At 40.5% G+C, this 22,074-nt stretch overlaps 1 protein-coding gene and 1 pseudogene across 3 annotated transcripts in view; both read left to right on the plus strand.

Annotated features, from left to right (window-relative positions):
- sez6l (seizure related 6 homolog (mouse)-like) overlaps positions 1–22,074 on the plus strand; it is a 112,278-nt gene that overhangs the window by 46,654 nt on the left and 43,550 nt on the right. For all 3 annotated transcript variants that reach the window (XM_086301848.1, XM_086301850.1, XM_086301849.1), the window contains exons 3-4: positions 3,858–3,997; positions 11,333–11,528. In XM_086301848.1, the coding sequence (XP_086157974.1) occupies positions 3,858–3,997; positions 11,333–11,528 (336 nt within the window). The remainder of the gene's footprint in view (positions 1–3,857; positions 3,998–11,332; positions 11,529–22,074) is intronic.
- On the plus strand, positions 14,427–17,700 carry LOC147326558 (uncharacterized; annotated as a pseudogene).

A 22,074-nucleotide genomic window follows, 5' to 3' on the forward strand; every position in this document is an offset into this window, starting at 1 on the left:
ATTCACTATTTGTTCTGGTTCTTTTCATTGTTTTCTGCTTTGTGTTATATAATTTCTTGTCTTTCAGTTCTGTTTCCATGCCTCCCTTACTTTACTTTACTTTACTTGATTTATATAGCACTCTTCACATGATAAAAACCACAAAGTGCTTCACAATAACATAAAACAGATAAACATAAAACAGTACAATCAAACATACAGCACAAATCTAATTAAAAGCTAGTCTAAATAAATGAGTCTTAAGATGATGTTTAAATGAATAAATAAAATCCAGGCAATGTAGAGATGGAGGGAGAGAATCCCACTACCTGTGGGCCACCTCTCTAAAAGATCTATCACCTCTGGTTTTAAAACGTGTTCGGGGAGCTACCAACAGCCTTTGATTAGACGATCTCAGGCTGCAAGAGGGAGTGTGACGTTCTAAGAGATCAGAAATATAGGCAGGAGCGTCATGATTCAAAGCTTTAAAAGTCAGTACTAAGATCCCCTCCCCTATGTTCCACGTTCCATGTTTTTCAGCCTTGTCTTCATATTTGTTTAACTCTTGTCTCCGTGTTCAGTGTTCCCTTTTTGTCTCCCCAGTCAGTTATGTTCCCATGTCTGCTTCTTCCCAGTCTCAGTATCAAGCCCATGTGTCTTAGTCTTGGTCTCCTTGGTTTTCGTACTTCCTGTTTAATTTTGACATTCTCTCATTCTGTGTTCAGTTTTGCTTCTCCTGTCTGATCTGTTTCTCCTGTGTTCCCAACTGTTGCCCATCCTCTTGTTATCCTGTGTGTGTATTTAAGTACTCAGTCTTTCACTGCTCGTTGTCATGTTGTTCCGATTTGATGAGTATTTCCTTGTGTGCCATGTTTCCCTAATTTCCCATAACTTCCTGGTTAATTCCTAGTTGTTTGTAACTTAGTTCCCAGTTCCCAGTTTCTAGATTCTGCATTCTTGTTTTTTTGCGTATTTTTGTTACAGCTAATAAAGCTGCCTACCTTAGTTTATCCGTTTCATGTCTGAGTCCTGCATTTGGGTCCTACCTCTGCCTGCAACACAGTGTACATGACAACTTTATCAAAGGCTTTAGTATGCTGCCATAATTAAGTCAAACAAATAGCAATCAAATGTTTTCATGTAAAATTTCTTTTTTTTTATGTTCCCCCAGGAAGTATCTTTTCGTGGTTCTCTACTTTGGACTAATCCAGCCTAGTATTAGCTCAAAAAGCAGCATACAGCAATGGTCAGAGGTTTATATCTACTAATCATATCATGAATATCATGATAATTTGGGGCATTTAATAAGTTGTTTGAAAGATTCTTTCTCTATACCAGAATAATTGTTCAACATACACATTAAATTACTTAAAAAACAAGATTCCGCTACACAAGTTTGAATTTAGTTTTTATTTTCTCTAATCTACACAGTAGGGCTGCTCAATTAATCGAATTTTAATCACGATTACGATCTGGGCTTTCAACGATCATTAAAAATGATTGAGCCGATTATTAGCCCCTCCCTCATTTATCCGCGACACCTTAAAGGCCGGTCCGTGAAAATATTGTCGGGCATAAACCGGTCCGTGGCGCAAAAAAGGTTGGAGACCGCTGATTAAGAGGACCCGAGGGAAGCTCGGAAAGCTAAGCAGAAGTTATTTGGAGAATGACTGCCGTTGGTTGAAAAGAGAGTTTAAAAAAAAAACTTCAGTGGTGTTGCACACTATTTTATATTATTTTTTTAAAGTCATTGTTAACCCTTTAAAGCCGGTCAGAGCAGCACGCTCCGTTTTGCGTAACTATTTTTAAATCCCTGTAGAACCTGAACCGTGTAAGCTAGCGCAATAATTTGTTTTGCATATGAAACCGGAGGAGTTGTACTTACATCTGATGCCATCAGCTTGTCCTCGGTCACGGTTTCGTTCCACATATAGCTTTGCAAAAATTGCATAAAAAGCGCTTGCAGGAACAAAAACATAATATTCCAGAAACAGGCTTCGCCGTTCCTATCAGCTGTTCGTAACACTTCCCACAGTGAAATGATGCACATGCTGTTTTCTTTGCAAATTTGCATCATAGGATTGTTTTTTGTTTTTCCTGCAGTATATAAAAATTGCTGTATCTCCAAAATAAAACTATGAAGACACTCAAAATAAATTTCCTGTTGTTGTAAACTATTTTTTGCAACTTTATTGTATTTAAAGTTTTGAGGGATAAGCCTCTTAAATTTCTCCAAGTAGAAATATATGTAAACAAAACAAAAGCGATTTTCAATTTTTTTTGTAGTTTATTGCACTTTTTTGCAATTTATGTAATTACTATGGACTTAATGCATACATATTATTAAAATATGGGCTATAACAGTTGTATTGATGTTTAGCAACTTGAAATGCTCCCACAAATGGCACTACAGCATGTAAAAAAAAAAAAAAAAAAGCTCTGGTGGACTTGGTTCTATAGTAGGTCTTAAAGGGTTAAATAAATATCGTCAAATAATCGTGATCTCAATTTCAGTGAAAATAATCGTGATTATCATTTTTGCCATAATCGAGCAGCCCTACTACACAGGGTCAAAAGTTTATACATACAGGTTCAAATATATAAATACATTGACTTAAATCATTGAGTTGGGGTCTACAATGTATTTCACCTTGACAAAGCCAGGACTATTACCCTTTTTGCCAAGGTCTGGAAGAAACTGGTTAGGATATTAAGGAACAACCCAGGAACCACCAAGGCTCAAGCCTGCCATGAACTGGAAACTGCTGGAATACCAATGTCAATGTAGAGAGTGAAATGAGTTTTAAATTGCCACACACTAAGAGTGTGATGACCAGGAATGAAGCTCCTGCTTCAAAATCAATAACTTCAAGCTCACCTGATCCAGCACTAACTATATGCTTTAGCAAGAAGGAAAGTTTTAAGCCTAAACTTTAAAGTAGAGACAGTATCTGTCTGGCGAATCCAAATTAGAAGCTGGTTATACAGAAGAGGGGCTTGAAGCTGAAGCCTCTGTCTCCCATTCTACTTTTAAATACTCTAGGAACAACACGCTTTAGTCTGTCAGCAGCTACTGTTCATCTCCACTCTGCAAAAAATTTCTACCTCACATATTGTTGGTTTAACCAGTTTCATTTCTTTTAATTATAGCTGCCATATCAAAATTTTAAATAAAGAACTTGTATTTTAATACCTCAAGAATGTTTTGCTAAAACTACCTTTTCATAACCATTCATATTTTTCATGCGATGAAATATAACAACTTCTGAATTGGGCCTGTCATCAGATCAGAATTAATTCACCTGTGAAATTTAAAAAATGAGTTTGTGAAAAAAATCACCATTTGTATTCCAATCAGCTTCCGTACCCTGCTAACAAGTAGCAGGGTACTGATAAACTCAACTGAGATTTCTGCGCATATGCGCTTGTTTCTAAAGGGAATGTACAAAGATTATTATAAGCTTTTATTTTGATGTTAATTCAGCTTCATACAATTTATATTGTTGGTATTTTAATAACTGTCGATGTTTTTCTGTAAATATTATTCTGCAAAATAACAAAATTGTAGTTAATCAGTTAATTAGTCACATTATGCCTTTTAAACCAGGATATTTAATCAGTAACACCACAGGCCTTTTAAAATCTTTAGAGGAATAGAGAACATGATTAGTTATATCAAGTCACAGCTTAAGAGTCTTCACTGCCCACTTTTTCTTCAGTGTAGCAGTTTAGATCCTTGTAACTTCCATCATTAATTATATGCAGTAGGGCTTCCAGTGACTTTCCAATCAGGCTCACAATAAACGGATTACAGGGCAGGATAGAACAAAAAATAAATAAAGGCCAATGCAATATAAATTCCTGTGTTTTCCCTCCAGCTGCATCCAGCTGCATGGTGATTTTTACTGATCCAGAAGGATACATTGACTCCTCTGATGACCCTCCTCTTCCAGACGGTACCTTCCTACGCTGTACCTACACTGTGACTGTGTACACTGGCTATGGAGTCGAGCTGCAGGTACACATCAGCAACATGTCAATGACATCACACACAGCCCAACTGCATTTATAGCATAATGACTCTTTGCTGGGTTGCTGGTTATCTTACTGAACAGTATTTTGTAAAGGCATGCTGCTGTGTTTTGTAGTTGTGGCTTAACCCAAGTTAAACTCTGCCTCCTTGTAACAGCTAATGGTAATGCTGTTCATTTCTGTATGATCCTCAAATATTTTTATGCTTTTAAATGTGTTAAATGTTTTCTTTATATATTATGTCACTTCTTTAGTCCAGAACTCAAAGATGCTTTATGTTAGTATGCACAAAAGTTAGTGTCAGAGGCAGATAGGCAAAGACCCAGGGGACCCCAACCAAACACTGCATCCAAAAGAGCTGAAAATCTGAGGCCATATGTCCCAATGGCAACCATGCCCTGGGGGACGAGGGAGGCCCTGGACGGAGCTCCAACAGCCAATGGTGGGGGAGTCGAGGGACCAGAGGCAGTGGCCAACCGACCCTGCCGGTGACAGACCACAGACCCTGAGAACCACCCGTACCCTGGCGGAACCCCCACGACATGATGTAGAAGCCCAAGCCAGCCCAGACCGCAACTCCCAAGAGAGCAGGCCAGCAAGCACACAAAAAATGCCCACTCAGGCACTCCAGAAAGACCAGGCGCTGAGGGGGTTGGGGCTGGGGTGAGGGGAGCTTGGAAAGCCCCAGAGGCTCAAACCAGATATCCCAATGTGGTGAGGGGAGGAAGACAGGACAAAAGACATGCTGTGGGAGAGAGTCACAGATTAATAATAAATAATGATTCAAGGCAGAGAGGTGTAAAAACACATACTGAGTGAGAAAGGTGACTGAAGAAGAAGTACATCATGGGAATCCCCCAGCAGCCTAGACCTATTGCAACATAACTAAGGGAGGATTCACTGCTAACTATATGCTTTGCAAGAAGGACAGTTTTAAGCCTAAAGTTAAAAGTAGATACCTGTAGAGATCTGTCTCCCAAATCCACCCCTGGATCCAGCCTCTCATCTTAATATAAGATGGGGCCTGATTGTTCAAGACCTTGTATGTGAGGAGCAGGATTTTGAATTCAATTTTGGATTTAACGGGGAGCCAATGAAGGAAACCCAATATAGAAGAAATATGTTCTCTTTATAGTCTATGTCAGTACTCTTGCTGCAGCATTTTGGACTGGCTGGCTATTTGTCACACGGTTTTTAGGGAAACGCCTTTTCAGGAGTTTTTAGGACATCCTGATAATATCGAATTACAGTAGTCCAGCCTAAAAGTAATAAATGCATGAACTAGTTTTTCAGTGTCACTCTGACACTTTTCCAACTTTATCTTCAAGGATGGATAAAGTTGGGTGTCATCTGCATAACACTGAAAATGTATGCTATGCCTTCTGTTGAGACTGCCTAACGGAAGCAAGTATAATGTAAACATAACTGGTCCAAACATGGAACCCTGTAGAACTCCATAATTAACCTTAGTGTGTGAAGAGGACTCTGCATTTACATGAGTCTATTAGATAGATATGATTCAAAGCACTGCAGTGCAGTACCTGTAATACCTACAGCATGCTGTAATTGCTCTAATAGAATATTATGGCCAACAGTATTGAACTCTGCACTGACGTCTCGCAGGACAAGCACAGAGATGAGTCTAATGCAGGGGTCGGCAACCTTTTTGATGATGAGTGCCGTCTAAAATTTCCTCAGAAGTCAATGTGCCATATGATTGCATTAGCAATAAATTTAATAACGCTCTATATGAACAGTTACACACTATATAGAAGAACTTTACAGAATTATATTTGTTCGCAGATGTTGGCAGCTATCAGCGAATAGTTATCAGCTATTTTGAAACAAAAAAAGACACTTTTTATCCATAACAGCAAATGAACTGTACAACAAAAATGCAAATGCTATTTATGGTCTCCTCACAACAATGAAAACAAACGCTGTTGTGACAGTGATGTACACTGTCTTGTTGGTATATGTATGATTTCTATACATTTTACATCAGATGAAAACTTTGGTTGTACGATTCAGATATTTATTAAAAGCTAGACATTTTAAATGAGAATAAGAAAGAAAAGTATATCTTTGTGTCCCCCTTTCCCTGTTAATGCCCTACCTGGCCCCCTGGCAAAACTTTGCCAGACCCGCCCCTGCACAGTTACCAGCTGTCAGCTACAAAGGATCCTGGTGTTATTTGTCTCTCAGAAACAGTTCATAACTTCCCTTCAACTCATTCATGTCACCTAAAAGGTAAACCTGTTTCTCCATCACCTGTTCAGCTCTGATGATTCAGTAAGGACATCTCCTCGTTTCATCTTCATGTTTCCCTCTCACCACATAACCAAACCGATATCATGACCAGCAGCTTTTACGACTGTGGCTCCAGCAAACATCAGCTGATACTAGAACTTAATATTAAATAAATTCTAACAACAGCTGATCAGTCTTAAATATATTGCTGTTGTTTAGCGTGACATCCGCTGGTTTCCTCTTTCTGGCGGAAAGTGAGCAATAAACAAGCAAGAGAGAAAAGCCGATCAGCTGATCATTGATCAGTTTCATGATTAAAGTAGCAACAGGAGAGGGAGCGGGAGAGAGAATGAGAGAAGAGGCAGCTGACAGCGTAAAGACACAGAATAAATCCAGCTTGTGTCTTTTTCCATTGTAGATGAAGTCCGGGACAAACTGCGTTCCTTTTCAGCTCAATATCAGTCTGCTATCAGTCTGCCCCAGGACAGCTGTGGCTACAACTGTAGCTTGCCTCCACCAGTGTGTAAATGTGAGAGTGAATGAATAGTGGAATTGTAAAGCTCTTTGAGGGTCTCGAAAAGCGCTATATAAATGCAATCCATTATCATTATTATTATTAATATGAAACGCGTAATATTTTCTCTGAATACGAGACGATTACGTTTTTTACGGGACGGTTGGCAACTAAGCTTACTAACTAACCTTATGAATAAAATAAAGTTCACTATCAGTAACATCATAGCACCCACCCAGCTGTTTAGAAACTCCGTCATGCTAGCTAGTACGCCTCATCCACCTGCTGGCCTCTGTGGAAGCTCCGCAATAGCCACCACCAAACAACTGAGTTATTTTTACACATCGGCCAGCATCTGGCCAATCCACCACCTCTCATTGTTTATACCATTACAAAAACAACAACAACAGCAACAAAAACCATTGGCCGGTAAAAACAAAAAATCACCATAGCTGGACGACCATAGCCAGTCCAGCTATGGGCGTGCCATCAGTTAACCCTTCACATGCCACAGCTGGCACGAGTGCCCAGGGTTGCCGACCGCTGGTCTAATGTCAGAGGCCATAAGATCATTTGTAACCTTCACCAAAGCTGCTTCTGTACTGTGATGAACTCTAAAACCTGACTGATACTCTTCAAATAAGCCCTTCCTCTGCAGATAATCGGTTAGCTGTTTGACAATGCTTTCAACTTTTTTTGAGATGAAAGGAAGGTTGGAGATTGGCCTATAATTAGCTAGGACAATTGGGCAAGAGATGGTAAGTAACAGTTTAACTACTGCCAGGTTGAAGTCAGATACGCAGCCAATTATTAGAGATTGGTTGATCATATTTAACGTTGACTTCTTTGAGGAGTCTTATAGGGATGGGGTCTAAAAGACACATTGATGGTTTGTAGGAAGTAAAATGTTGGGTTTCAGAAAGCAGGACCCAAACACAGGAACTTTAGAGTTGGCGACAGTGTGTTTATTTACATTTACAAAACAAATAAACAAATAAAAACCATGTATTGCAAACAATCCATAGTGTGTGATTTCTTCCGTGATGACCTCCCAGTTCCCATGTACTGAATCCTTCCTGTGGTCGGTGGCAACAAACACAAACTCATCTCAGTTCAATTTACAAAAAGAGCTCAGCTCTCTTGGGTTTCCTAACAAAACATGACACAAAGGTAAGTACACTTATCGTATACAATGACTGACAAAGACGGATTCACCTGGTGAGCTAGAGTTAATGGAGTCACTTTTCAGGACCCGGGCTTTTATGTGATAGTCGGATTAAATCGTATGAAAAACAGAACCCACCTGACCTCGCAAGAGTTTAGGCTCTTGGCTGCGTGCAGGTACGTCAGGTTCTTGTGGTCGGTCCAAACGACCAATGGATGTTCCATCCAGCCAGTGTAATGCGTTTGTTGACTAGCAGTTCACGGTCACTCAGAGTTTCTTTCAATCTGAAAGAGGCACTGAGAAAAGAATGCACAGGGACGAAGCTTACCCTCAGAGGTCTGGAATAACAGCCCCAACCCCTGAATCCAAAGCATCCACTCCTACCATGAAAGACTTTGAGAGATTAGGCTGAACCAAAGGCTGAAGGCTGGAGAGAGACTGTATAACGGACTAGTGGGAAGTGGAACACCTGGGAGCAAATCTATCCCGCAGTTGTAAGGATGATGAGGTGGGATAAAGAGAGCTAAATCCTTGCTAAAAATTTTTGCCAAATCATGGTAGACCGTAGGAACAAAGGTTAAATCAGGGGTGTTGAACTCCAGGCCTCAAGGGCCGGTGTCCTTCAGGTTTTCGATATCACCCTGGGTCAACACACCTGAATCAAATGATTAGTTCATTACCAGGCCTCTGGAGAACTTCAAAACAATGTTGAGGAGGTTTTTAACCATTTAAATCAGCTGTGTTGGATCAAGGACACATCTAAAACCTGCAGGACACCGGCCCTCGAGGCCTGGAGTTCGACACCTGTGGTCTAAATGGTAAATGGACTGATTCTTATATAGTCTTTTTCTACTCTTCCGGACTACTCAAAGTGCGCTATACAACATGCCACATTCACCCAATCACACCCATTCACACAAAAACTTTCTGCTAAGCTTTTTAGTGCTTCCTAACTAACATTCAAACACATTAATACTCAGATGGATGCATCGGAGAGCGAATGGGGTTAATATCTTGCCTAAGTATATGCATCTACTCTTGATTAAACCTGTTTGATCAGGATGTATTATGAATAGGGTGATTTTTTTCTAATCCCTACATTTATGACTGCGATTGGGTGGTATCTGGATGGGAGTATGGGATCCTTGGTTTAAGAAATGGACTAATGATGGCAGTGTTATTGTTTGGAGATGATCTGTAAACATTCTGGATTTGAGTTACCATTCTGAAAAAAGTGGTTGCTAGCATAGACCACCATCTAGCCCTAGGGCTTTATTGTTTGAGAGATGTTGTAGGGTTTTGTGAAATTCAGATATTGAAAGAGATGAATCAAGAGACAATCTGTTTGTCCTTTAGTTTTGATAGATTTAGATTTAGATACATTTAGATTTAGATCAACTCTTCAATGTCTTCAATATGGATTAATCTGTGACGAGTATAAAGCTTTGTAAAAGTATTTAAAAGATTTATTTATTTGTTGTGGATCATGAATAATGTTCCCAGTTGAATCCTTTATAGAATAAATTGTTGTTTTTTCTTTATTTAGTTTTAACTGTGGTTAGCAAGGAATTTTCGAATTTATTGCTATGTTCAAAGTTAGTTAAACAACTAGTAGCTCAGTGTTTCAACATTCGGAAGAAGGGATTCCACTCATGTGTAGAGATTGACGAGGTACAACACATATCCAACCACTCTGACCTGTCATCCTGGTTGAAGATATAACACCCCCACCTGAGATAGGTTACCAAGCCCCAAGTGTGATGAAAGAAGGGTCGATGAGTGCGAGAAGAACTGACCTGAAAGATATATAGCCGGATACCAAGACTACGTGAAGTACCCTCAGTGATCAGTACAGAAAGGTTCAGTGATGAAGGTGCCTAAGAAGTATAACAAGCTGTCCATACCTGAGGTCTTGGAAACTGCCAAGCAAACACTCACAGCCTTGGACAGCCGCTTGAAGAGATACACCAGAGAGATAAAAGGCAGGAAATAAGCCAGCTGTTCTCCAAAGAACCAGCAAACGTGTACTCTCAGTGGCAGGGGAACAATATGAGCACAACACCACCAAGGTTGGAGACGGAGCAATACTGGAAGAGCGTGTGGCAGAAGGACGCAATCCATAACAGCAATGCTGGGTCTAAGAACAGACCACAGCAACCTCCCTGAACAGGTCCATTTTAAATAGCAGTGGGAGACATCCAAGAAAGGGTCTCCAGTATGAAGAGTTGGAGAGCACCAGGCCCCGACATGATTCATGCCTACTGGCTGAAGAAGCTGAATGTATTCCACGAGCATCTGGCAGCACAAACAAACCCGCTGCTAGTTGATGAGAGACACCCAGAATGGCTGGAGTGTCCTAATCCCCAAGGACCCCCATAAGGGACCAGTCCCATCCAACTACCGGCCAAACACCTGCCTCAGTACCACATGGAAGCTCCTCTCAGCCATCATAGTGGCCAAGATGAACAGGCACATGGCTCAATACATGAGCAGGGCACATAACGGAATAGGCAAGAATACCAGAGGTGCAAAACACCAGCTACTCGGCTGACTGCTCTGTCTCAGACTGCAAGACTAGATGCTAGCAGGCAAGGCACACATGGAACGCTACAACAAAGTGTCTGGCATAGTATACAGAAACATCTGTGCTGAGTATGGACTGGAAGTCCTAAGGTCAAAATGGGAGATGTCCCCAGGGTGGTCGAGAATGACTGAGGTAAGATCCTGTGGGATTTCCAGATTCAGACTGACAAAATGGAGGTGGCTAACCAACCGGACATAGTAGTGGTAGACAAGCAGAGGAAGATGACTGTGGTAGACGTAGCAATACTGAACCACAGCAACATCTAGAAGAAGGAACAGGAGAAGCTAGAGAAGTACCAAGGGCTCAGAGAAGACCTTGAGAAGATGTGGAGGGTGAAGGTAACGATGGTCCCAGTGGTGCACTTGGTGCAGTGAGTCCCAAGCTAGGCAAGTGGCTCCAGCAGGAACAACATCTGACATCTCTGTGCAGTATCTTCTCCTCAAGCTCCCAGGCCTCTGGTAGAGGACCTGAGCTTGAAGGATAGAAGTAGTCAGATACAAGTAGTCATTTGAATCCTTAATTCTCTCCCTTCCTAATAACATCCCGCCATCTCTCTTTATTATCACATTAATTACACATTCCTCTTTCTCTTGCTGTGGGACTGCTGTCTATCTTGATGCACTCCTTCACTGCTGGTGTTAGAAAAAACAGTTTCCTCAGACTGTGAGAGACTTGAAGGGAGCTCTGTTTTACTTCAGATGACCAAGTACTTCCTGATGGAGTGCAATCTAAACATTAATACTGTATGTATTCAAGTTTTCCTACAAGATGTGTTAAACATGCATTTTTTTAATGTGTTTGTTTCCAGGTGAAGAGCGTGAACCTTTCAGATGGAGAACAACTGTCTATCACAGGTGTTGATGAACACGGTTCTTTGCTGGTCTTGGCCAACCATACACTGCTTGTTGAAGGTCAGGTGATCCGCAGTCCCACTAACACTCTCTCTGTCTACTACTGCTCTGGACTGGAGGGAAGCATGGGTATCTTCCAGCTGCACTATCAAAGTAAGTCTACACACCACTCATTTACACACTTACTGAAAAGAGTGTACAAAACTCAGTTTATGCCATGACTAAAACATGAATATTCATTTATATTAACAGGTTATAGAAATTCAATAAATAGTACTTTCATTAGGGCCTAAGGGGCTGTTTACACTTTATACACATGCTAATTACAGAATCATAAACCATCTCACCTAATCAGTTTGCATGGTGATTGAATCCGTCATGTTAATTCGCTGATTAGAGCCCTGATTAATTGGCTCTCATCTCATTATGACACTATATGGGATATGGGAGTTTGTATAAAGAGTCCCCTTGTTGTGTATGTTTCTGTGTGTATATGTGTGCTGTGTCATCCATTAATAAATATGGTAATTATTCCAAAGGAAGAAGCATCCAAGTACTACGATCCACTTTCTCCATTAATTACAGCCATTTACTCTTTTTATATTACCGCTAGACAGAAGAATAGTGCTGAAGTGTTATCAAGGTTAAAAAAACACACACACAACATAAAGAGACAAGGAATATTGTCTCACACAGCTTACATGGCTTGTTATAATTAGGATTTTTCAAATGCCCATGACTACTTGATTTCTTAAGTCATTGGGTTCTCAGTATGAGAAACTATGTTGCACCCTTGGATGTTTTAATTAGCTGGTTCTTGGCACCATCTGTTATGGCTCTGCAGCTAGATATGTGAATGTCATGCACCATTTACATACATCTGTACTGATAAGTTACACTATGTACTGTAGTCTAGCCCTACATTTTATAACACTGTTCAGTATTTCCCATAATCTTTTAATATTATCCATCTAATTGCCTCTTATAGTATTTCTTTTTACTATATCTTAGTATATTGATTAACTTATTTTAATATCTTTTATCTTATCTTTCTAATTTCAGCATCTTCATTTCTCTTTTTTTAAGAAATCTCTGTATAGTGCATTCTTCTTTCTCCATGCATGTTGCAGACCTTTTGTTATCCATGGACAGTATATAATTTATGTTTCCTACCATATTGCTTTATTGGACAGTTTTATACAATAACAATTATTATACAATAATGTAAATATTCTAAGGAATTCATCATACGCACCATTAACGTCTTGTTTCTGATATATTTCACCCTGTTTCATTAAAGCTTTTTTAAATGCATTTATTCTTTCTTCTGTTCTTACTCGTCTGTACTCTTTTTATCTGTCCACTTTATGAATCTTGTAATTCCTATCGTGGACTGTAAAAATTGGAAGATGGTCACCGTCTTATTTTCAATGTCATTTGTTAAAATGTTTCCTATCAGAGTTGCATAATGTGATGTGATCCTGGTAGGTCTAGTAATTTTGGGGAATAGGTTCATATAGGACATCGTGTTAATAAATTCCTCTGTGATTTTGTTTATTTGGGTTTAGCAAATCAATATTGAGATCTCCACAAATGAAAAGTTTATTGTGAGCTATTTCGGTAGATGTTTCTTCTATCAAGTCTTTAAAGGTCTCAATACTACTACCTGGAGCTCTGTATATACAGCTAATGATTACATTTTTTCTTTTTTCTTTAAAAATTTCAACTGTTATACAATCCACCACATTAAATTTCAAGGATTTTCCCACATACAAGGCCACTTCTCCCCCACCTTTGTTTCACAGAGTTATAAATGTGACTTCATAACCTTCCAGTTCAAAGTCTTTTCCGTTTTCCATGTTAATCCAAGTTTCCGATCAGGCAATGACACTGAATGCATGGGCAAACTGGTTAAGATATTCTTTGATATGATTAAAATTAGCATATAGACTTCTACAGTTAATGTGGATAATTGTTAATTTATTCTCAGTTTTAATCCTCGGATTATACTCTTCATTTGTATAGTAGCAGCAGTTGTTATTGATAGACGAGAAGAGGATGTTGTCTGGATTTATTTAATATTCCAAGTCCTGTGTATTTTGATCCACATAGTTAAATGTTTTCAGTTCCAGTTGACTGATGCAGCTGCTTTTTACAGATGGAGCTGAGCTGTTCCTTTCAGTGTGTCACACACTGTGTTTGTTACCTTAAGGTTTGAGGTTGTTTGTTACCTTGTTTATAGTCCAGATCATGTTGCTCACTGATATTTTTCTGCATCAGCCGAATCCTTCTCTTCATTCAGTAGAGAAACACTGGGATATGAGTTATATTATAAACTACAACCTGAGATTCATGGGTGGTGCTGTTATTTGGTGTTTGCTGTCGCTGCAGTAGAGTATTATTTCCTGTTTCTGTTCCAGCACACAGTGGTTTTTATGTGTAGCTTGTCGGTATAGCCACTTTAATTAAAAACGTATATATAACCTCTTATTTTATAACCTAATGTATATGTGCTTCATCAAAAGCACACTCTGTTGATTCGCTCTCTAATTATATTTACAGTATTCCGTCACTGTGTCTTTAGGGATTCGCTAGCTTAGCTTATAGCTGACTTGCTACCAGCATGGATTCTTCACCTGTCCCTCCTGAACTTTCCTGCTCATTGTGTCAGATGTTTAATTAATCCTCAGCCTTCTTTAGCAATAATGTTACTGGTAATAAATGTAGCCTATTGGCAGCTTTGGAGGCTAGGATCACTAAATTGGAGACCCGGCTTTGCATTCATAAATACTCGTAGCTTGCCAGCCCACTGTAACCGGTGCAGTTTTTCCCCACTCTGCAACACACCCACCAGGGATCAAATTCTGGTTACTAGTGATTCTGTTCTGAGACATGAAGCTAAAGACACCAGAAACTATCGTCTAATGCACATTTCTAATTTAATTATATGAATTAGACATGTGCAATTACCCTCCTTTGGCAGGAGCAGAGGGGAAAAATTATTCTCAGAATTATCTCGTAGCTTTGCCGTGACGCTCTCGTCACGGCAAAGCTACGAGAGCGTCTCTCAGCATGGGCCCGAAAAAAGTTCTGTCAGCCGAGGAAGGAGACGATATTAAGAAGTCGCTGGAGTTTATGACAGAGGAGATTTCTACTGTCAAACTGCAGCAGAAAGCCATCCTGGACCTGGTCGAGGAAGTTAAGGCTCTCCGCATCCAGAACGCCGAGAAGGATCGGCGGCTGGCGTACCTGGAGAACAGAGTGGCGGATTTGGAGCAGTACACCCGGATGAACGATGTTATCATCACGGGGCTTCGCATCAAACCCCGGTCATACGCCCGGGCGGTCGCCACTGACAATGTAGGAGGGCCAGGAGAGGAAGATGTCAACTCCACGGAGCATCAAGTGGTTACCTTTCTACGATCCAAAGGTGTGGAAGTGGATTATAACAACATTGAGGCTTGCCACCCTCTACCCCGAAAAAATGACAGTAACAAACCAGCCATCATTGTGAGATTTGCAAACAGAAAACAGCACTGTTAAAACAAGGAAGGAAACTGAAAGGATCCGATGTCTTCATGAACGAACATCTGATAAAAAGAAATGCGGACATTGCCAGGAAAGCACGTTACTTGAAGAAACAGGGAAAAATTCAAAATACATGGACCACCAACTGCAAAGTATTCATTAAACTCAATGGAACACCGGAACAAGCCAAAGTGTTGGTCATCAGAAATATGGAAGAGCTGGACAAATACTGAGGTCAACTTACTCTGGAGGTATGAATACACATGTGACGTGACACACAACACAACACATGGCACAGTCCAAAAGAACTTCATCTGCATCCGGCAACAATATCAACATGACTCATTGGAATTCTCTTTATGATAATCTGGAACTGAGAACATTTCGATACACAGACCATAATGTTCTAGACTTAGAAAAGGATATAGACCCGGAAAATAATTTCTTCTACAACATCAGCTGTAACTGCTGCTACTTCACTGATGAACAGTTTAAGCACACCATCAACACGGAAAATAAATTATCAATAATCCATTTTAATAGCAGAAGTCTGTATGCCAACTTCAACAATATAAAGGAATATCTAAATGAGTTGACAAATCCATTTGGAATTATTGCCATTTCTGAAACATGGATCAATGCGGAGAAAGGAATGGACTTTGGACTGGAGGGATATGAAGTGAATTTTGTAAATAGAAGGAACAAGAGTGGAGGGGGAGTAGCTGTGTATGTGGATAAAAACCTAAACTACAAGGTGGTAGAAAGTATGACAACTGTAATTGATAATTTACTAGAATGTATAACAATTGAAATTTATAAGGAAAAAGAAAAAAATGTAATAATTAGCTGTATATATAGAACACCTGGCTCTAGTATTCAAGTATTTAATGACTTCATAGAGGAAATATTCTCTAAAACAAATCAAAAAGTTATGTTTATCTGTGGTGATTTTAATATTGACCTGTTGAATCCAAAAAAGCATAAAATGACCGACGAATTCCTAAACACTATGTACAGTTTGAGTTTACATCCTAAAATAACCAGGCCTAGCAGAATTACACCACATTGTGCCACCTTACTTGACAATATTTTCACTAACAATATGGAAAACAACATTGTGAGCGGAATATTAATTAATGACATCAGTGATCACCTACCAGTTTTTGCAGTTTATGACACTAATTATAAGAAAAATCAGCATGAAGAACAACTGAGATACAGACGTGTAAGGACAGAAGAAACTATGACTGCATTTAAGAACGATCTATTAAATCAGGACTGGGACAAGGTGTACAAAGAAGCTGATATTGATATTGCATATGGCATATTTTTAAGAATATTCATGGAGTTGTACGATAAAAACTGTCCAACAATAAAATACAACAGAAAGCACAAATATTCAGATAGACCATGGCTCACTAAGGGTTTACAAAATGCATGTAAAAAGAAAAATACACTCTATAGGGAATACCTAAAACAAAGAACAAAAGAAGCTGAAAATAAATATAAAAAATACAAAAATAAGTTGACCAATATTATACGTGTATGTAGAAAGGAGTATTATAGTAAAATATTGAACAACAATAAACATAATATGAAAGGAATATGGGATGTTTTAAACGGTATCATTAAAAATAATTCTGGACAACAAAGTTATCCACAATACTTTATCGATAATGGCAATATTATGGAAAACACTGCTGATAAGGTCAACAGCTTTAATCATTATTTTGTAAATATTGGACCAAAACTGGCAGAACAAATTCCTGAGTCACTGCCATCAGTAGAATGTAGTGAAAACCTGATTGATAGGAACCCTAACTCAATGTTCCTCACATCAGTGGAGGAAAAAGAAATAATTGACATTGTACACATGTGTAAATATAAAACATCCACTGATTGTAATGATATTGACATGAAAATCGTCAAGAAGGTCATTGAAGGAATTGTAGGACCTCTAACATATATTTGCAACTTATCATTTCAGACGGGAAAAGTGCCAAACAAAATGAAAATAGCTAAAGTTGTGCCGCTGTATAAAACCGGGGATAGACGCCACTTCACAAATTACAGGCCTGTTTCTTTACTACCACAATTCTCCAAAATCCTAGAAAACCTGTTTAATAAACGATTAGACAAATTCTTAGATAAATATAAATTACTCTCTGACAGTCAATATGGATTCAGATCAAAAAGATCAACATCTCTGGCATTAATCGAATCAATTGAGGAGATTACGAATGCTATAGATCAGAAACAGTATGCAGCTGGAGTATTTCTGGATCTCAAGAAAGCATTCGACACAATCAATCATGACATATTAATTAATAAACTGGAACGGTATGGGATTAGGGGGGTTGTACTGCAATGGGTGAAAAATTATTTAAGTGACCGGAAACAATTTGTGAAGCTGGGTGTCCATTCCTCATCATGCTTGGACATTGCTTGTGGTGTTCCACAAGGCTCTGTACTGGGTCCAAAATTATTTATTATTTATATAAATGATATTTGTAAGGCATCTGATATATTAAAATTAGTATTATTTGCAGATGACACAAATATTTTTTGTTCTGGGGGGAATCTAAAGGAGCTGCTGGATACAATTACTTCAGAAATGTGCAAAATTTAAAAATGGTTTAACAGGAACAAACTATCGCTAAATCTAAGTAAAACTAAAATTATCTTATTTGGGAATTCCCTTAGAAATGCACAAGTGCAGATTCATGTAGATGGTGTGGAAATTGAAAGAGTACTTGAACATAAGTTTCTTGGTGTGATTATAGATGATAAATTAAACTGGAAGTCTCATATAAATCATATACATAACAAAATTTCAAGAAGTGTCTCAATCTTGAGTAAAGTAAAACACATTCTGGACCACAAATCACTCCACATTCTCTATTGTTCCCTGATTGCACCGTATTTGAATTACTGTGCAGAGGTTTGGGGCAATACTTACAAATGTTCGCTATCATCAATCTTTATATTACAAAAAAGGGCCATAAGGATAATCCATAAAACTGGTTACAGAGATCATACAAATCCACTATTCTTAAAATCAAAAATTCTAAAATTCACAGATCTGGTTCATTTTCTCACAGCACAAATTATATATAAAGCAATAAATAACCTGCTTCCTGACAATATTCTAAAAATGTTTTCTAAAAGGGAACGGGGATACAATTTGAGGGGGGAATTAAATTTAAAACATCCTCGTATCCGTACAACATTAAAAAGTTTTTGCATCTCTGTGTGTGGAGTGAAGCTGTGGAACAGACTAAGTAAAGATATGAAGCAATGTCCAAGCATGGCGCAGTTTAAAAAGCGGTTTAAGGATATGGTTTTTACAGGGTACAGGGAAAAGGTAGAGATTTGATAGGGTGTTCTTGTCTAATATTTTCATGTGTGTGCGCATGCACGGGTTTGTTGGTATGGGTATATATGTATGTGTATATGTATGTATGTATGTATGTATATATATGTATGTGTATATGTATATGTATGTATATGTGTATATATATATGTATATATATATATATGTATGTATATGTGTATATATATATGTATATATATATGTATATGTATATATATGTGTATGTGTGTGTATGTATGTGTGTATGTATGTATATATATATATATATATGTATATATATGTATATATATATATATATATATATATATATATTAAATATATATAAAATTGTAGGTTGTGTATCCTTCAGGTGTTAATGGGGTTATTGAAAATGTGTATATGTGCGTATGTGTGTATATACGTAGGTATGGATAGATAGAAACATATATGTGTATATATTAAAAAAAAAAAAAAAAAAAAAAATTACACATAACATATAATGTAATTACAAGGAGGTATTTCTGTAGTCTATTGATACTAGATAGTGGAAAAGGGGTGGGATTAAATAAGCTTATGCTTCTTCCTGCTCCTTTTTGAACATGGACGTTATTTGGAGTTGTGGTTGCTCGTTTTCCTTTTGTTTGCTTTGTTCATTTGTCTCTTTTAATTCTATTTTTTTTTTTAATTTTTTTTTTTTTTATACTTTTTCAACATGTTCAAAATAAAGATTCAATCAATCAAACATGAAAATCCTTGAAGTGAATAGTGCCTGTGGAAATAGTCATATGCAAAGTAATCATACAGTGTACCTTTTGATTCTTTAAACATTAAATTTTCTCTCAGCAAGACTGCAATAGCAACTGTTAGTGATGTTCAGTAATAGTTTTCAAGTATCAGTTAGACAGTCATGTTACTATAATGCGCAAAACCAGAGTTATGAATGATTAAGGCAAGACCATTAGAACAAGATCTGACCTAAAATTTATTGTCATCACGATATCAGCCTGTGCGATGGGCCCATCGCAAAAGATGGTGTAAACTGCGATAATTGGGTACCTTAAAATGTTTACACACGCGCTTTAAAGAATTTACCAATCAAAGAAACCCCTTTACACGTTTGACCAGTCGAATAGAGCCCTTCACGGCATTAACCAATCAAATGGATTAGAGGCCCGCCTCCTACGTAGGTGGTGAGCGAACAACGCTGCAGCAACGAGTCAGAGTTGAGAGCGAGACGCATGACGAGAATGCTACTATGAACTTGTGGCTAAAAAAAAAAAAATAGTACCTCGCTTGTTTGGAGGTACTTTGGATTTGATAAAGACGACGTTCTCCAAACACAGGTACTCTGCAAAACTTGCCGAACACTCGTGGCAACCACCAGAGGAAACACGACTAATCTCCACCATCATCTTCAATACAACCACAGAGAACTGTTTGAAGAGTTTCAGAAAGATAGGGCTAGCCAAACAAAGGTTTCTAATGTTAAGACAAAGAGCACAGCAGTCCAATAGCTGTCTCTGTATCAGAGTTTTTGAAGTGGAACTGCTTATGAGAAAACGTCGAAGCGGTACAAGGAAATAACAGAGGCCATTACACATTTTTTGGCTAAAGACATGATGCCTGTAAATACGGTTAGCAGAGAGGGCTTCACCAGTTTGATACATAAAGTGGACCGTGTCACGGTCCGCTGTGACAGACCGTGCGGTGGTGTGTATGGTGGACCCAGGTGCGAACACAGGTGAGCAGACGGGAGTGAACTTTAAACAAAAGCGAGCCTTTTATTGTGGCTGATGACAAGGTATACAAATACAGCAGGGATAGCGTGGCTAAACAGAAACCTAAACTGGGAATAACTAAGGTAAAGCTATGACTAAGAATGCAATAGACCGGGCATGGAAACATAGAGGGTGGAAACACAGACGACGCGACACAGACTACATGAAACACAGAGACTAAATACACAAGAGGGATGATCAGGGGAAGTGGCCACACATGGGAACACAGCTGACACAGATAAACATAACAAGACATGGCAGGAGTAAACAACACTGACGGGAGACTGTCAAAGTAAAACAGGAAGTACACAGAGGTGCAAACAGGAGGAGAGAGAGAGCACGGGCATAGTGGGCTGGGGAAACATGGAAATGAAACACGAGGGGAGATGAGGGCTCACAGATACATAGAGGGGCACACAGGGGATAAGAGTCACAAGGGGAAGTCAAATAAGGAACAACATAACAGGACAACTCAGGAAACATGACCTAAATAAGGAACGAAATACAAAAATACAAGGAACTGAGAATACTGGGCCCACATGGCCCAGGACCATGACATCACCCCCCCCCCCCCCCTAAAGGGCTGGCTCCCGACAGCCCAAACGCGAGAAACAAAACAAAAACAGAAAACACAGGAGCACATGACCACAGTCCAAATACAGTTCAGGGGGCCGACCCAGAGCCCACAGGCACAAGAGTTCACGGGTCACACGGTCGGGGGGCCGACCAGGCGGGTGGCACAGGTGACAGAGCCGGCCCGGAGGCCGGCCGTGCGGAAGGCAGCGGCGGCGGCGAAGGAGACGACGGAGCAGTTCAGGGGGCCGACCGCGCGGAAGGCAGCGGCGGCGACGAAGGAGACGGAGCAGTTCAGGGGGCCGGCCGCGCGGAAGGCAGCGGCGGCTCCCAAGTGTCAGGCGTACCGGCCGAGGCTTGGAGGGCACAGGACCAGGCGACGCTGAAGCAGAGGCTGGCCCAGGCGACGCTGAAGCGGAGGCTGGCCCAGGCGACGCTGAAGCGGAGGCTGGCCCAGGCGTAGCAGAAGCACAGGCCGGACCAGGCGTAGCAGAAGCACAGGCGGAGGCTGGACCAGGCGTAGCAGAAGCACAGGCGGAGGCTGGACCAGGCGAGGACGAAGACTCGGATGAAGCTGGACCAGACGAAGCACAGGCTGAAGCAGGACCAGGCGACGACGAGGCGGCCGCAGGTGGCGGCTGGACAGGCTCCTCGGGCCCTCCAGCTGACGAGGCATGAGGCTGAACGGGCCCCTCGGACCCTCCAGCGGAGTCAGGAGGCTGAACGGGCCCCTCGGACCCTCCAGCGGAGACAGGAGGCTGGATGGGCTCCTCGGGCCCTCCAGCTGACGAGGCATGAGGCTGAACAGGCCCGTCGGACCCTCCAGCGGAGACAGGAGGCTGAACGGGCCCCTCGGACCCTCCAGTGGAGACAGGAGGCTGAACGGGCCCCTCGGACCCCCCAGCGGAGACGGGTGGCTGAACGGGTCCCTCGGACCCCCCAGCGGAGACGGGTGGCTGAACGGGCCCCTCGGACCCTCCAGCGGAGACGGGTGGCTGGACGGGCCCCTCGGACCCTCCAGCTAACGTGACGTGAAGCGGTGGTGTCGCCGCAGGGTGCCGGATAGGCACACCTGGGAGTCCAACAGCAGATGCAGGACAAACAGTTATGTAGGCCCCTGGCTGGACTAGGAGCTGAGGAAACACAGGCTGCTGAGGCACAAACCCAGAGAGAGAGAAAACAGGTAGAAAACAGTCTATAGGGCTTAACATCTTGGCATGAAAAACCGTGAAGTGAACAGTGGTAGGGACCACCAGTTCAGAGCCAGCAATCATTAGGTTCCCAGAGTCTGCATCAGTCCAAGGTGGCTCGCAGGTTACTGGCCCAGTCTCAGTAATCCTAGGAGAGGCCAACATAAGCTGGTTGGACTTAACCGATGGTAGTGTGCGGCTCAGAGGAGCTGGTTCAACCATACGGAAAACAAGAATTGCCACTCGATCCACAAAAACAAGGCTTAGATCATCAGGAG

This window comes from Aulonocara sp. 'chitande type north' Nkhata Bay, linkage group LG7 (genome assembly GCF_057382095.1).
Source record: "Aulonocara sp. 'chitande type north' Nkhata Bay isolate Kocher_YH1m ecotype deep benthic linkage group LG7, A_spYH_male_GT1.1, whole genome shotgun sequence".
In the NCBI taxonomy this organism is placed as follows: domain Eukaryota; kingdom Metazoa; phylum Chordata; class Actinopteri; order Cichliformes; family Cichlidae; genus Aulonocara; species Aulonocara sp. 'chitande type north' Nkhata Bay.